Source organism: Sceloporus undulatus, chromosome 1 (assembly GCF_019175285.1).
Source record: "Sceloporus undulatus isolate JIND9_A2432 ecotype Alabama chromosome 1, SceUnd_v1.1, whole genome shotgun sequence".
NCBI classification, from domain to species: Eukaryota; Metazoa; Chordata; class Lepidosauria; order Squamata; family Phrynosomatidae; genus Sceloporus; species Sceloporus undulatus.
Window position 1 is genome coordinate 308071804 of NC_056522.1, and position 16988 is coordinate 308088791.

Consider the following 16988-nt stretch of genomic DNA (forward strand, 5'->3'; position numbering starts at 1 on the left):
GGAAACTTCAGCAGATCCAAAATGCTGTGAGCAGGATGCTGACGTGAACTCATAACAGGGAAAATCTAACTCCCTTATTGAAACACTTTACTGGCTACCAGTCTGTTTCTGGGAAAAATTCAAAATGCAGGTTATGGCTTTTAAAGTTCCAGACTATCTGAAAGACCACATCTACAATACAACCCACCTGCCTTTGAGCATCTTTGCAGGAGGGCTTTCTCTCAGTCCTGCCAGCATCACAGGCACATTAGGTGAGGGCATGGGAGAGAGCCTTCTCAGTAGCTGCTCTCTGGCTGTAGAACTCCTTCCTGCAGGAGATTTAGTCTCCCCCTTCTCTGCTTTCTTTCTTCCAGCAGGCAAATACTTTTGTATTTAGGCAGGACTTTCACTCACAACTCATGTGGCAGATGTTGTTTCCATGTGCTCTTATCTTTTATATTATGTTTCAAATGTATTTTAAATTGTTTTTATTGTGTGGGTTTAATAGAATTGTTTATTGTTTTTCTAAACTTTTGCATAAAGATTTTAGCCGTACATTGTTGTCATTTGTTGTAAGCCTTCCTGGATCATGTGCCAGGAAAAATATAGGATATCAATGAATAAATGAATGCGTAAATATATCCTCATTTGTGTCTTTTCCTCCCCTCCACCCCAGAACCCACTAAAGTCAAGTAAGAAGAAAAAGAGGACATCATTCAAGCGAAAGTCCAGCAAGAAGGGGCCTGAGGTCAGAGACTGTGTCAGGGTTGGAGGTGGGCTGAGATCTAGAAAGGTCTCAAGTACAAAGCAAAAAGTTGACGTAGAGAAGGATAGAGAAAGTATGAGAACTTGTGAAAATTGTTTTGGCAGAATATAACTTGCAGAACAGAAATAAAGATAACATACTTGAATTTGGATATATTGGTTTGTGAAAATAGCACTCTTCACAGTGGTAGTGCTGACTGGGGCATTTTGGGGACTGCAGTCCAAAAAAATTTGCCTCAGAAATAGCCAGAACTTCCCAAGCTCACAGAACACTAGGGCTGCAGCTGCACTGCAGAAATAATCTGGTTTGACATAACTTTAACTGCCTTGGCTTAATGCTATGGAATTCTGGAAATTGTAGTTTGTTGTGGCACCAGAGCTTCCTCAGTGTAGATGCAGCCAATGATACAGAACTAGGACCTCAAGTGGTCTTCAGTTTGTTTGTAGAAAAGCTTTTACTGGCAACAGATGAGAAGTATTATAAAAAGTGAGAGGGAGCTTACCCAGCTCCAGAAAATGAAAGAAAGTCACAGCATCCCAGCAAGGATATAGACAAGGAAGAATAAGGGCATAATTTCTGAAAAAGAAGCAATACTTATTTAACCCTGGGAAGGTTCTTTCCAGTATGCTGAAGCTGTGGTCTGTTGGCAAAAAACAAAACAAATGCAGCTCATGTATCTCATCCTTGACAGCTTGCTCTTGAATTGTACTCCACTACTTTTCTCTGTTCTCAAAAGTCAAAAAGTCCTGCACAGAGAGCCAACAAAATTTGACCTTTAAAGGCACAGAAAACAATTGTGATATAATTCAGCAACAGGTTTTCAGTTGCAATACTTTTTCTAAATTAAGCCAGAATTTTTCTGGTGACTGCTGCTGCTGTAAGAGACTATTGCACTGGTATAAGTCACTTTTGGGAAGTGGTGTGTATCACTGGAGAGCTAGCATGGTATAGTGGTTTGACTGTCGGATTACGACTCTGGAGACCAGGGTTCAATTGCCAGCTTGGCCATGAAACCCACTGGGTAATTTTAGGTAAGTCACACTTTCTCAGCATCAGTAGAAATCTTGCTAAGAAATCCCCATGATAAGTTCTCCTTGGGGTCTTCATAACTTGAAAATGACTTGAAGACACACAACAACTACAAATGTAACATCAGCAAGGTGACAGCAAATAGTTTTTGTTACTAGAGAAAGTGGTTACTAGAGAAAGTTGCCTCTGGAAAAGCTCAGGAGCTGGCAAGGCAGCTGTCACAGAGATGGTTTACGCTGCTCATCCACCACTACCCCTGGTTATGTCAGTATGCACAGCCCTTTTACATCTGCTGCCATGCCACTGCCTATCCCATCATCATTTGTGCCAGTGACGTTGTGCTACATGACTGCAGCTTAAGAATGAGTACCGAGGAAGGCCAAAATATGTAGTCTTGAGTGTCCATCTTGTTGCTGTTTTCTATTAATAATATGTAATGATTGTTATATTTGTTTCTTTATTATATTTGTGTCTTTATTGTATATGTACTGTATCTTTATTGTACATAAAATATTCATGTTTTACATTGTTATTGGCCACTGTATACATATTAGCCTTTATTAGCATACACACTGTTTTGTGGATATTTTGGTTTACATTTTTATTGGTCATTTTTATAATTTAATCGGTATTAATATATAAAGTCAATCTGTTGGTATTTTGTGCATTTGATTCCACTTTGTCTTCATTCAAAGTTCCTAGTCAACCATAATCTTGTATGTTGTCAAAACCTAGAAATGTAATTTATCAGCTTCAGAACAGGCCTTAAACAAACAAACAAATAGAACAGTACTTCAAACAAAAACTAAAAAGTGTGGCTTATTTTGAAGGTGGTATCTGTAATTCCACCATTTGGACTAAACAGAAGTCTTTGATTAATTGGGAAATTCCTCATTTCACTGAGGCATGCTGAGAATGAGAGACATGGGGGCCTACTGTATAGGAAAAACATTTGTCCATATCTCAGCTAATTAAGCCATGGTATAATTGTCCAAGTGCAGTCATGGAGTTCCAGAATAATTTTTAAAAGGAGTCTAGTTCACTAACCCATTTAGTTACATTTTAATCTTAAAATTACACTAATAATTCCATGATCACCATGTCTTAGTCTATTGTGGGTTCAATCATGTACTTCTTGTAAATAAACTACTGGCAGGTACTTCTTGCTAGAGGGGCACTGCAATTACCTAATGACTGTAAAGGAAAATTTCATATTTATCATTAGGAAAAATTAGTTATTCAATTTAAAGGTATGTTCTTTACAGGTGGGAGGACCAATTACAGTGGTACCCCGGGTTACGAAATTAATTCGTTCCGCCGCCGCTTTCGTAACCCGAAATACTTCGCAAGCCGAAAAACCCATAGGCGCTAATGGGGAAAACCCGCGATTTCGTGTGAAATAGCGTCGAAAAGCACCAAAAAATTTTTCGTAACCCGAAAAAACCTTCGTAACCCAGAACAGTTTTTTTAAATGGATTTTTTTCGTAACCCAGAAATTTCGTAAGGCGGCGCATTCGTATCCCGGGGTACCACTGTAATGGCATTTTGATATTACAATGTAAATAAATACAGAATATAACTAAGTCACCTGGAATTAAAGCATTGGAGATTTTGTTGCTTTACTTTGGAAAACAGTGGCAAGATTTACAGTAGCTCCAGTGAAGACTAGTTGCTGTGTAAGATGATGTGGACTGGAGCCCAAAGGAGAAAAACTTTGAAATAGCTTTATACTTTTTGCTGAGACTTAGAAGCTAGAAATATCCAGTGGCCTCTCATTTTCCATTATATTTCTTGATATTTTCAGCAGACCAGGTCAAGAAAGCAACACAAACTGTTAAAAACATGACTGAAGCAACAGTTAATATTGCGCACCCTAACAAATCTTATACATTATATCCTTCATGTTTGTCCAGTTTTGAGTAACAGGTTTTTACAATGTAATGTGGGATTTAGTGGCAGTAGCATCAGAGGACAAAAAAAACCCAACAGCAACATCTTACCCTAAACTATTGGTCAAACATTATTTGTTCAGATGGTGTCTGTAATTTTTCTGGCCTCACTTTACAGGAAGGGCGATGGAAGCCCTTTGTTATCAAGCCTATTCCAGCCCCTCTCATGAAGCCACTGCTAGTGTTTGTGAATCCCAAGAGTGGTGGAAATCAGGTAGGTTTAACTTCCTAGCATTCCTGCCTTTTGGTTGCACATAGTGTGCTGATCTGTTTGGTCTTTTAGCCTCAATTGTATATAGTTTTTATCCTGTTTTCATGTCTCTTTTCTTTCCATGTAACTTTTAGGGTGCAAAAATAATCCAGTCGTTTATGTGGTACCTCAACCCACGACAAGTTTTTGATCTTAGCCAAGGAGGCCCCAAGGAAGCGTGAGTAGCAGTTTGTAGGAATCTTAGGTGCTGTACAGACAGGCCCTGCGGGGTGCCATCGTTACATGCAAGGGGCAGCACTTCTGGACGCGACTTGCCCCTCGCACGTGACGAGGGCGTCAAAATGGTTGCACCCTGTGCATCACAACCGCACCACGGGTTCTTTTTGCTGCACGAGGGAGCTGCAGCTCCCTCACACAGCAAACCAGGGTAGTGGTCTTTTGGGGCGGTCTGTATCCCGCCTTAGTTCCATCCCAGCAGTAATGCTTCATTTCAAGTAAAGACAGGACTGTAATTCCTAGAAAAGTGGCCATGTAGACTATATTTAGTTGTTACATGGCACTCTACATTCACAATAGTGAATGGCCTGAAACTATCTGATGCTGTGCAGTTTTTGAAGCTAAAAGGATCTGGATGGTGTGTCACTGAAGACCCAATATATGAGGGGTGGGAAAATCTGTAGCCCTCCAAATGCTGTTGGACCAGCAAACTTTGTATATTGTACAGGTTTAGCCAGACCCAGCATACAGTAATATCATAATACTAGCTTTCTGATGGAGTCTTAAGTTTTGTTGCTTGTTGTCATTTGCCATCAAGTCAGATTTAACTAATGGTTACCCTATGAGTAAGAGACTTCCTCTGTGAGCCCTGGTCACCAAATACTGCACTAAAATAGACTGCTTCAGTTCCATATTCTTATCAGGCTCACTTCTGCTTTTTGAAGGAAATAGGATCTAGTAGTGTCACATCAAAATTCCAGAGTATTTGCCCAGAGATATTTGTAACATAATCTGAAGCACAGTCCTTGTAATTTGGGCATATCACTCCTTCCATCAGAGGGAGGCAAAGGGAAACCCTGCTGAATAAATCTTGCCAAGAAAATCTTTCGATGGGATTTATGGCCATAATTCAGAAGCGACTTGAAGACACACAACAACAGCAAAAACTCCCTGTTGTGCCAGTTTCAGGAATTGTTCTGAAGACAAATGTGCCCTCCTAGGTTCTGATTCATCTTGTTGACCTCACATTCACTTTGTTGGCCATTTGCTTTTCCAAACATTTCTATGGAAATGAAAGAAGCCTGGTTACTGCCCAGTGTGCATGGTTGTGATTCATAGTTTTCATTCCACTTTCCCCCTCTTTACTATTACTCTTTGGGTTTTATGCAGGTTGGAGATGTATCGCAAAGTACACAACCTACGGATTCTGGCATGTGGGGGAGATGGCACGGTAAATGGCAGTTGATCTGTTGTGAGCTGTAAAGGGATGGAGCTAAGCATTAGCAGCAGACTTTAGCAACAGATGTCTGTTCTTTTGAGGGACAGAGTGCATCATTGCTTTGACTCATAATGAGTCCATCAGGTTATATAATCCACCTTAATTATGAAAGACTGCATTCTGAAGTGACAATGTGTTCTCTCTTCAACTAAATAAGAGAGTCCTCAAGGACCATGCCGAAACACTATCTAGTTTAGCATTCCATTCCCACAGTGACCAACCACATACTTATGGGACATTCATAGCAAGACATGTATGCAATTACATTTCCATCTCACGTTCCCTACGATATAATATTTAGAGTACTGTATCCAGTACTGTAGTCCACCACAATTCACGGTATGTATGCCTATAATGACAAGTAGCTAATGATGATATGATTCTCCATGAATTTGTTTAATCCATTTTATAGCCATCCAGTTTTATGACCATCATTGCCTTTTGTGGTAATAAATACTTTAACTATGTACCATCTAATCCTCATTGTAATACAATGAAAGAGAGAGAAAAAAAACTATATATACTTACTTCACATCTTACATGATTTTATATTCTTCATACCTTCACTCTTAAGTGTCTCTAAAGCAACTCCCAGCCCAACCCTTCCCCTTTTAATGTTGCAATCTTCCTTCAGGAGGGAGTTGCTCCAACCACTTGATCATTTTGGAAGACATTTTCCTTGAAGCGTAGTGGCTGGAACTTTTACACAGTATTCAAAGTGTGGTCATACCCCTGTAGAATTGTATAAAAGCATTATGATATTAGTTGTTTTACTTTTTGAGCCTTCTCCAAAAGATCCCTGACATGAAATTTATCTTTTTCACACTAGCCAGTATTTTCATTTTGAGCTGCAAGACAGTGGTTTCTGTGAACATTATTTGTCATTAATGATTTACTAAAGAACTAGTGGGACTTAGTCATGATCTGTAGCTCATTTTTTACTGTCATTCTGTATCCATTCTACAGTGCATCATTCATATTTAAGTGGTGAGTAGTTTAGCCACCAGTTCTCATACTTCATAGAAATATATTTGCTTAGTTTTGTCAATTCACTTCCAAACAAAATTAATTTGGACCATGTGGATGATAGCCTAAATATTCATGTGGTATTCCCAAACTGGTTACTTCTTCCTTTTTAATCAGTTTTTTTTGGAGCTGCACTGTGTTGGTATTTGTAAGGAATAAACAGAGTGACTGAAGCAAAGTAAGAGCAGAATTTCTGTCTAAAACTCTTATGTCTTTCCTGGTTTAATAGGTGGGATGGATCCTGTCTATTTTGGACCAGTTACGTCTGAATCCTCCACCTCCTGTGGCCATTCTTCCTCTGGGAACAGGAAATGATCTGGCAAGAACACTGAACTGGGGTGGGGTAAGATTTTGTCAATACTAGAATCATAGAATAATGGAGTTGGAAGAGATCACAAGGGCCATCCAGTCCAACCCCTGCCATGCAGCAACTTTCAATCAAAGCATCCCCGACAGAAGGCCATTCAGCCTCTGTTTAAAGACCTCCAAGGAAGGAGACTCCATTACACTTCGAGGGAGTGTGTTCCGCTGTCAAACGGCCCTTACTGTCAGGAAGTTCCTCCTAATGTTGAGGTGGAATCGCTTTTCTTGGAGCTTGCATCCATTGTTCCGGGTCTTAGTCTCTGGAGCAGCAGGAAACAAGCTTGCTCCCTCCTCAATATGACATCCTTTCAAATATTTAAACAGGGATAATAATAATCAGAACCTTCTCTTCTCCAGGCTAAACATCCCCAGCTCCCTAAGACGTTCCTGATAGGGCATGGTTTCCAGACCCTTCACCATTTTAGTTGCCCTCTTTTGCACCTGCTCCAGTTTCTCAACATCCTTTTTAAATTGTGGTGCCCAGAACTGGACACAATATTCCAGGTGGGGCCTGACCAGAGCAGAATAGAGTGGCACTATTACTTCCCTTGATCTAGACTAGCTTGATAGTTCACTGTGTTGCAGGTCAGCATAGTAGGTAAATCTAAATTAAGGTTAAACAGAGGATAGTTTTACAGTCTGCTCAGTATCTCAGATGAGAACTAAGAACATCTCAACCGACAGGGATACACAGATGAGCCTTTGTCAAAAATCCTGTCACATGTAGAAGAGGGAGACATTGTGCAACTTGATCGCTGGAATCTGCAAGTGGAGCCAAACCTTGAGGCAAACCCTGAAGAGAAGGACGAGGCAGCTGCAGACAAGGTAAGACCCATATTAACATCTAAAATATTAATACTGTATTCTGACCTTTTGGATCAACGGCCAGTTCCAAACATGATATGCACTGATATGACAGAGCTCTCTCCCTCCTTTCCATCCAGTTCCAAAGAAGCTGTTTCTGTGTCTGCTGTCAGTAACGCAGTAGATGGTGTTGAACAAACTGAAACTTAATCCAGAGTTACTCCTGGTCAGTTAGAAGGCAGATCAAGGAACGGGGTTCAGCCTGTGCTGGATGGAGTCACACTCCCCCTGAAATCTCGAGTTTTCCACTCAGTTGAACTCCTGGACTCAAATCGGAGCTTGGATGCCCAGGTTTCGGCTGTGCATTTACACAGTTAAAACCTTGATTACGTCTCATTTTGACTGCTGTAACATGCTCTACCTCAGGTTGCCTGTGGAAACTGTTTGGAAAATTCATCAGGTGTAAAATGCTGCAGCCTAGCTATTGACTGTAGGGTAATTTAGGCTAAGGCTTCAGCCTTTGTCATCTCCTTATACAAGCTAATGTGACCTTTAAGATCTGCAGGGAAGGGCTTTCTCCCAGTCCTATCACCTTCACAGGTGCAGTTAATAAGGACTCAGGAGAGAGCCTTCTCTGTCACTGTTCCAAAACCACAGGAGGTCTGGTTGGCCCCCTAACTGCTTTCTTTGCGCCAGCAGGTAAAGACATTTTTATTCAGGCCTTTTGAATTTTAATTGTGAGTGTAAAGTGTCGTGCTGTAATTTTTTAATCTTCATTAGACATTATGTTTTAAGTAGTTTTTAATTGTTTTAATTATATTTTAATACTATTGTTCATTTTTTTAACTTTTGTAAATTAATATTTTAGCTTGATCTTTTAAAATTATTGTAAGCTGCCTTGAATCTCATCTTGAGAGAAATGCAGGATATAAATCAATCAAATAAATAAACAGATAAGTAAAGGTTTCCTCTGCAGTTTCTTATATCATGAACCAAGTGTAAGAAACAGTTTGCTGAAATGCAATGATAAATTCACAGTGATATAACAGAAAGCAAACAGGTTTGCACATTTCTTCCTTGCTAACCTTAATGTATATTTCATATACATTATAGAACACAAATGAGTAACTGTGAAAATATAAATTTTGAAAATGAAGATGAGAAACAAAGGAGGAAAAATTGTTCATTTTTGTAGTATATTAAGGTGAACCAAGAAATATTCTAGATAATCTGTGGCCTATTGTGTTCTCAGAAATAAGAGGAATCGGTGGATTCTAACAGCATATAGTTCTAACTATGGTTCTAACAGCATATAGATCTTTGCTCTTTCTAAAAAGCTTCTTAATTCTCTCCAGAATTCCAAATAAAAATGGCAGGATATTGTCACTTCATTAGAAGAAGCTTTTTTGTTTACCCCATTAGCACTTTCTAAATGTGCATGTACATTGGTAGTTTGGCCGTGTCATATACTTTATGAAGGCTTGGAATAATTTGGGCTGCATAAACACTGCAGATATAATCCAGTTTGACACTACTTTAACTTTTGACACCACATTAACTGTCATCATTCATTGCTATGGAATTCTGGGAACTGTAGTTTTGTGGAACATTTAGCATTCTGTGAGAGAGCTCTGGTGACACAACAAACTACAGTTCTCATAAATCCATAGCATTGAATGATGTCAATGTGGTGGTGTCAAACTGGACTATTTCTGCAGTGTGGATGCATTCTTGGAGTCTATAACTATTTATATATTTTTGAAATTTCATTTCACCTTTCTTCCAGTGAGCTCAAACAAATATATATGACTTTTTCCTCCTCACTTTATTCTCCATACAACCTTGTGACATAAGTTAAACTAGGAAATCACAACTAGCCTAAAGTCATTCAGAGAGTGTCCATGGCAGAGTGTGGGCTTAAATATGGATCTCCCAAAACCTAGCCTAACACCTCTGGCCATAGATTTATAGAAGGCACCTGTCTAACTCCTATGAAATCCATGACACTTAGATGACCAAGGAAATGACTATATAGCTGTCATTTCTACAGTCTGTCACCTCATGAGGAAAATTAATTCTGCTCTGCTTTAGTTAGTTATGTACAAGTATCTATAAGGCTACCTGAAACATTACCTTCATTTTATTTATATATTTTGTCTATTCCAGCTCCCTCTTGATGTCTTCAACAATTATTTCAGCCTTGGTTTTGATGCTCGTGTGACACTGGAATTCCATGAATCCCGAGGTAAATGGCAAAAAAAAGTGTGAAGTGACTGGTACTTTCACAGCACCAGAATTTGATGAGGAGAGGGAAGATCCTGCAGAAAAGAAAAACATACCTTCAGTTTCTGAAGACAGTGAGCCATAGTTTGGCATAAAGGGGGTAATGCTGAAGCAACAAAAACCCTTTGATGCACTGGCGCAAAGGATGGTCAGCATTACGATGTCCATTACGAGCAAAGCTTAAAAACACTATTTTTTGGTTCCCAAAGGTCCCTCAATGGTATGGATAGTGGTTGTGCTAGATGTAGGTTTGTAGGCTATGTACTGTAGTTCTAAAAAGGAAGTTTGCTGATTACTGTTCCCCCCCCCCCCATAATGCCAATCCTGCACTTGCAGAGAAGCCGATACTGAAAATGAACTACAGCCACAAGACTGGGGATGGAGGGGTAGGGTCTGCTTTCAGCAAGTGACTGATAACTAACTTCTTTTTCTAGAGGCAAATCCAGAAAAATTCAACAGCCGATTTCGGAATAAAATGTTCTATGCTGGGGTGAGTTCACTGGAATGTTGTACCTTTCAAAAATAACTGCCCTGTTCTCAGTTCAACTGTAAGTTGATTTCTAGAACAGAGATGGGTAACAAATGGATCCTGAGTCTTTCTGGGAGGTGTGCAGACTACCAAAAATTTCCCAAGACGTGGAATGACATTAGAAAGGGCTGGATGTCTACTTCTTGCTTTGAAAAACTGTTGGTTTTTTTAAATATGGAAAGGGTTCTTGTAGCGCCTTTGAGACTAATTGCAAGAAAGAAGATGGTAGCATGAGCTTTCATAGACTTGAGCCTACTTCCTGAGTAAGTAGGCTAAAGTCTATTAAAGCTCATGCTACCAAAACGTCTTTTTTCCCCAGTTATTCTCAAAGGTGCCACAAAATCTCTTTGCATGCTGATTTTCCAGATTAGAACAGTTATATCTTTGCTTTTAAAAATGTTAAACAATGAAGCCCTCTTTCTCCTGCCTGCAACTTAGTTCACATGTGAATTGTTGCTCTTGAAATATTCCAGGACTAGCAATTCACTCTCCCCTTTCACCAGAAACAAAGAGGTCTAAGATGACGGGGGTGCAAGCACAGCCTTGGGGACGGTACTTTGTCCATCTCCTGCATTAGACCATATATACCATCTTGGGACACAGGCAAATGGTATTTTCAGTATTATACCTGTGGGAGAAATACATGTGTGGAGAAAAGGCAAATTGAAACGTTGGCAACATCCAATCAGAGTGAAGCTGGCAACAGCCAAATGGGAATTTAGCCAAGAAAAAGTTGAGGCCACTCCCAGGAGCAAGTATATATAGGAAGAGAGGAGCGTTTGAGAGTTATATAGGTATCAGATAGGGACAGAGCTCTTAGTTCGAAGTTTATTAGACCCTGAGGGGTTTTAACAACCAAGGTGGGTGAAGTATACTGCTGAGAGGGGCAGTTGGATAGGGGTTTTGAGTGTCACAGTTTACCAGAAAGGATATAAAGTTACAAAGAACCAATTACAAAGAGAAGCTAAAGGAATGGTCAAACTGTGTAACAAATAAAGTATTTAAACAACGTATCCAATGCGAACACCATCCACTAGAAGAAATACTGTAGTCAGCCAGACTTGTAAATAAATCTAATACTTTGTTTCAACAAGCAGCTAGCTGTCTGGAGTGATTTCAAAAATACATTTAAAACACTACCAACATTGAGAAAAGTCTTTTAGGTTTGGGACACACTAGATAGTGGGTGGGTGGGTGGCTGTCAGAGAATAGTAGGTGCCAAGCTGGGGAAAAATCTGTAACCCAGAGATCTGGCATCAAGAGAGAGTTATAGTGCAGAAGACACACGAGAGTCCTGAGTTCGAGTGTGTCCATAACATAATTGGTGGTAGCAGTGGGATCAAAAAGACCTGTTGTTGTTGTTGTTGTTGTTATTATTTTATATAGCGCTGTAGATTTGCACAGCGCTGTACATAAAAACAATAAATATATAAGAGTAAACCTGCCTATGGTGTACAATCTAAGAGATAATAGGATAATACATATAAAATACATAGCAATACAGGAAATGGTACGATAAACAGGCAACAAAAGAACATCAAATAGCAAATGATAATTACGCAATGCCTGGGAACGCTTCTCTGAACAGGATGGTCTTCAACTCCGTTTTGAAGCTGGTTAAAGAAGTGATGGCCCTTGCTCACGGGGGAAGAAGATTGCAGGAGTGAGGGGCAGCAAGTTAAAAGGGACAAATCCTAGATGGGGATTGTGATGCCATCTGAGAAAAGTAGTTGGGTGGGTGAGTCTCACCTTGACAACATGTGTTCTTCCTCACTTGAAAATCTACAAATGAAGTAAACAAGTGAGGATTTTGCCAAGAAAAGGAATTTTAAAAGTTCAAATGCAGTTGGTGCAGTATCAAAACTTTCACTTTTGGGAGGAGAGGATGTGGGTGAAAGTAGGAAGAAAATCTGGAAATCTGGGGCTTATTATGGAAAATGGTGTCAACTTGCTTTTAATTTAGTTTCCCTTGGTTGTAATGCCCCATCTCAACTTTTGTGATCTGTGGAGTTTTGTGTACACTGCTTTGATCTTCTGGAAAAGTGCTATAAAAATAAAAATTATTATTATTATTATTATTATTATTATTATTATTATTATTATTATTATTATTATGTTTCCAGTTTAATTGCTATGGCTCCACACTGTGGAATCTTGGGATTTACATCTAATGGAGAAGCATTTATAATTATCATCTAGAGAGTTCTAGTCCCTTACTTAACTGCAAAATTCAGGATTTTATAGGATATTGTCATGTCAGTTAAAGTGGAATCATATTACTATAACTGTGTAGTGTGAAAAGGCCTCTGTTCTTTTCTTATGGACACTGTTATTCTGTTCTTATGGATGCTAAGCAGGATCAGGCCTATTTAGTGCTTTTATGGGAGATTACTAGGAAGTACCGGTGATCCTGCCTAAATCTCTGGAGAGCAGCTGTCAATCACTGTTGATAATACTGGGCTGGATAGACCATTGGCCTAACTCAGTAAAAGGTAGCTTTGCATGTTCCTTTGTTGTTATGATACAACATCAGTGAAGTAAGGAGCAGTGTGTTCATGTAGGGTGGCTCCTTGGACTGTCGTTGATGTTTAAACTCCTGCCTTTTTCTGTTGTTTTGTTTGTTATACCTGAGACATGAAGACCACAACATATAATACAGCTCTAGTGGAAGCTGAGAAATTGCCTGAAATCCATCTGTCTTCTCAACTGCTGCTTAAGTCTAAGCTAAACTAATACAGGCTCATTTTCTGTGAATTAACTAGTTTTCTCTTCTGTTGGCAGACGGCATTCTCTGATTTCCTCATGGGGAGCTCTAAAGACTTAGCAAAACACATCAAAGTGGTGGTAAGTGTGTATCGTGGGGCTAGTGGGTTCCTTAAGGGCATTGGGCAAACAGACAGAAGGCTGTTGGTTGGGCTGTGAAAGTTGTTTTGCTCCCATGTTAAAAGATGGTCTCCATAGACAGTATTGGAAGGGTCCTCAGGGATGGTCCTATGCCTTGACAGGCAGTCAAAATTTGGTTCTCTACCCCTCTCCTCCCATTAGAAGGGAATGTCTGGATTACATCCCTTTTGCAGTCAGAGTTACAGTTGTCTTTTCTGTTTTCCCCTCACTTACATTAGTGTGATGGAACAGACCTGACTCCTAAGATTCAAGATCTGAAGCCTCAGTGTCTCGTCTTTCTAAACATTCCAAGGTGAGCTCTTATTCTCTCTCAGAGGGCCACTGAATATTCTAAGCCCCGTTTTTCCTTTTTCTTATATGCATTGGCCTAGATTTGAGGCATGGCACTGTTTATCCCTAATTATGCATCTCCATCCCCATCCTGTCTTATCTGTGCACAGGTACTGTGCAGGCACCATGCCTTGGGGCAATCCAGGAGAGCACCATGATTTTGATCCTCAGCGCCATGATGATGGTTGCCTTGAAGTCATTGGCTTCACCATGACTTCCCTGGTAAGTCAATCTAATCTTTAATGGCTGGTGAATCCGGTGGCAAAAAATCACCTATGTTGCCCATCAGGACTCCTTAACTAATTCCATTTGTGCTCTCTGACAAAGAAGCAGCTCCCTCGGAAAAAAAGGAGCATTTGCAGATATAACTTGAATAAACAAAATACAGATTGAGTCTCCCTTATCCAGAATTCTAAAACATTCCAAAATTGTCCACATGGGTAGCGAGTCCTTTGCTTTCTGATGGTTCAATGTACACAAACTTTGTTTCACAAGCAAAATTATTAAAATATTGTGTATAAAATTCCCTTCAGGCTATGTGTATAAGGTGTATACAAAACATAAATGAATTTCATGTTTAGACTTGGGTCCTATTTCCAAGATACCTCATTATGCAAATATTCCAAAATCCAAAAAAACTCCAAAATCCCAAACATTTCTGGTCCCAAGCATTTTGAGTAAGGGAGACTCAACCGTTACTGAGCAGTCAATAAGCCCAATTCATTGATAATGGCAGTGGCAGCCTTTTCATTTGTTGTGCAACTTGAAGCTTGCCTGGAAGAGCTATATGGCATGCGATCTGTGCATTGCTCTTCTGCATTTACATGTTCAAATCCTTAATGAGCTTTATACATAGTCTGTCCAGAATACATACTTCTCAAGAATAAAGTCCTAGGTTTATTTCCTAGAATCTCTATTTCGAACTGGCTCCATGCAGCTTGAACTACAGACACCTCCTGGATTCCACTGATACCTGGACCACCTGCTTTTGTGGGGGGAAAATGCATCATTTTGTGTTTTGTTTCTTTTACTGGGGAAGAAGGTGGCATCTTTGAAAATCAAAATGGAGGACAGCTGAAGGACTTGATGGGGAGTAAGCAAGAACTGCCAGGGGCCTGATCCATATCAGGACTCCAAAGCCTACATTTCATATCAGCGTGAAGATGTTCTATTTTTTTCCGGATGATCTGTTTTGCAATGCAATTTGACAGTGTACAGAGCATGGTTTCATTGGGGATGACCTCTCTGTATACACTGGTACCCCGGGATACGAATGCGCCGCCTTACGAAATTTTCTGGTTACGAAAAAAATCCATTTAAAAAAACTGTTCCGGGTTACGAAGGTTATTTCGGGTTACGAAAAAAATTTTGGTGCTTTTCGGCGCTATTTCGCACGAAATCGCGGCTTTTCCCCATTAGCGCCTATGGCTTTTTCGCCTTACGAAGATTTTCGGGTTACGAAAGTGGCGGCGGAACGAATTAATTTCCTAACCCGGGGTACCCCTGTATATGCACAGTACAGTCCTTCCTCCAAATTCACTATTGTTAACAGGAACCCCCTCCCCACCTCCCCATGAATTTGGAAATTTGCATATATTCAAGCCCCATAGCTTTGAATGGCCACATGCTCCTGTGTGTGACCATGGGCACGTGCACCATTAACTTTAATGGAGGTCGCCCCTCCATGAATAATCAAAACCGCAGGTCTCAAATCCATGAAAATGGAGGGGCAACTGTACATTCATATCTGAGAGAGTGAAGGGTGTCCCAGATTGGCCATTTTGCCCCTTGAGGGAGTGTTTTTGTTTTGGAGGGGCAGGGCATGATCCTGAGAGATAGTATGTGGGAAGATGCTAAATGTGCATTAGGTTGGCAGTCTTGGCTCCCTAAATGAGCTGCTCCATCCCTGTGGCCATATGATGCCATTACTTAATTCATCTCTGCCAACACCTATCATACACTGTTTGGGAAGCATATTTCTTTGACGCATAAGTCAGGAATGTAAGTGTCCTGTCTGCCTCTGGGCTGCATCTTCTTAGCAAACAGATGTGCAACTGCTTCATTGTCCAGATTGAGCTCACCTGTGATACCCAGCTGAATGTGTATGATCCTTCTCATTCATGGAGTTCGTTCTTTTGCAGGCAGCACTGCAGGTGGGTGGCCACGGAGAGCGCTTGCACCAGTGCCGGGAGGTGCTTCTCACTACAGCTAAGGCCATCCCTATGCAAGTGGATGGAGAGCCTTGTAAACTGGGGGCTTCTTGTATCCGCATTTCCCTGCGTAACCAAGCCAACATGGTGCAGAAGACTAAAAGGCGCAACTCTATGCCTCTTCTTAACGAGTATGTTTTATGTGATACTGACTGTTGGGGAGGGGTGAGGCTGTGGAGTAAGGGATGACAGTGGCCTCAAAAGTTAAGAGAGTGTCTGTCCTGCTATCTTGTCAGCTTCCTGTTGCTTATAGCAGATCCACCTAGTAAATTACTACCAATAGTATAAGGGCTTCTATAAATATGGAGAACTTCAGTCTTGTTAAGTACAAACACTTGCTCCCTTCTCCATCCCACTCCCACCCTGAATTCATAATCCTTTCATAAAATGGATTGATCTGGTACCTGGAGCCAAGCAGATAAATGAAGAAAAACATTCAACTGAGCCCTCAAAGAGGATTCCAAAAAGGGAAAAAATATTCTTCGCTGCTGTTATGGGGTGTCATTTCACTGACTCCCATACGTGGAGGACTGAAACATGCATGGCTTCCTACACTATGATTTGGGAAGGGTGAAAAGATGTTTTAACACATTCAGGGCATACTGAAAGGGAAAAGTTTGGAAGATGTTTGTGTCTTCTTTAACTTTCTCCTACCCAGAGTACATCCACTCATCAATTAGTTGTGCTTCCATCTCATGTTGTGGTACAGAAATGACAACATTTCCCTCCATCTTCAGCTCTACTCAGTTATGGAATCTCTTTGTTGACTGTATTGTCCGTGAGACTTCATGCCATTGTTACATAAAAGAGAAAAATTCTCAAAACAGCCAGAAACCATAACTCTCTTTCCTTTGGTCTGTGTGCATTTTAAGTATAGAATGGTAATGAGACTGGTGCTGAGAAAGCAGCTCGGAAAGCCAGAGTAGTGAAATGGACATATTGATGTCCTCTCTATGTCTGTTTCCCCTCTGCTTTTTCAAGGGCAGCCTGCAGCATGCTAACTTCACTGCTAAAGAATGCATGCCAAAGCAAGGAAACTTTCTTCTAGATTTCACCTTAAAAATTGCACATGTCCCTCTGTGGGAGTGGTTCTTGTCCCCAAGCAAGATA

General features: G+C 40.3%; 1 protein-coding gene across 11 annotated transcripts in view; it reads left to right on the forward strand.

The window, feature by feature from the left end:
• DGKZ (diacylglycerol kinase zeta) overlaps positions 1-16988 on the forward strand; it is a 202169-nt gene that overhangs the window by 156489 nt on the left and 28692 nt on the right. For all 11 annotated transcript variants that reach the window (XR_006100996.1, XM_042443105.1, XM_042443114.1 and 8 more), the window contains 12 exons: positions 656-727; positions 3842-3937; positions 4069-4151; positions 5321-5381; positions 6685-6798; positions 7503-7643; positions 9789-9867; positions 10340-10395; positions 13216-13278; positions 13557-13630; positions 13779-13890; positions 15810-16009. Coding sequence is in view for 10 of the 11 variants with exons in the window: in XM_042443105.1 (XP_042299039.1) it covers positions 656-727; positions 3842-3937; positions 4069-4151; positions 5321-5381; positions 6685-6798; positions 7503-7643; positions 9789-9867; positions 10340-10395; positions 13216-13278; positions 13557-13630; positions 13779-13890; positions 15810-16009 (1151 nt within the window). In the remaining variant the exon portion in view is untranslated. The remainder of the gene's footprint in view (positions 1-655; positions 728-3841; positions 3938-4068; positions 4152-5320; positions 5382-6684; positions 6799-7502; positions 7644-9788; positions 9868-10339; positions 10396-13215; positions 13279-13556; positions 13631-13778; positions 13891-15809; positions 16010-16988) is intronic.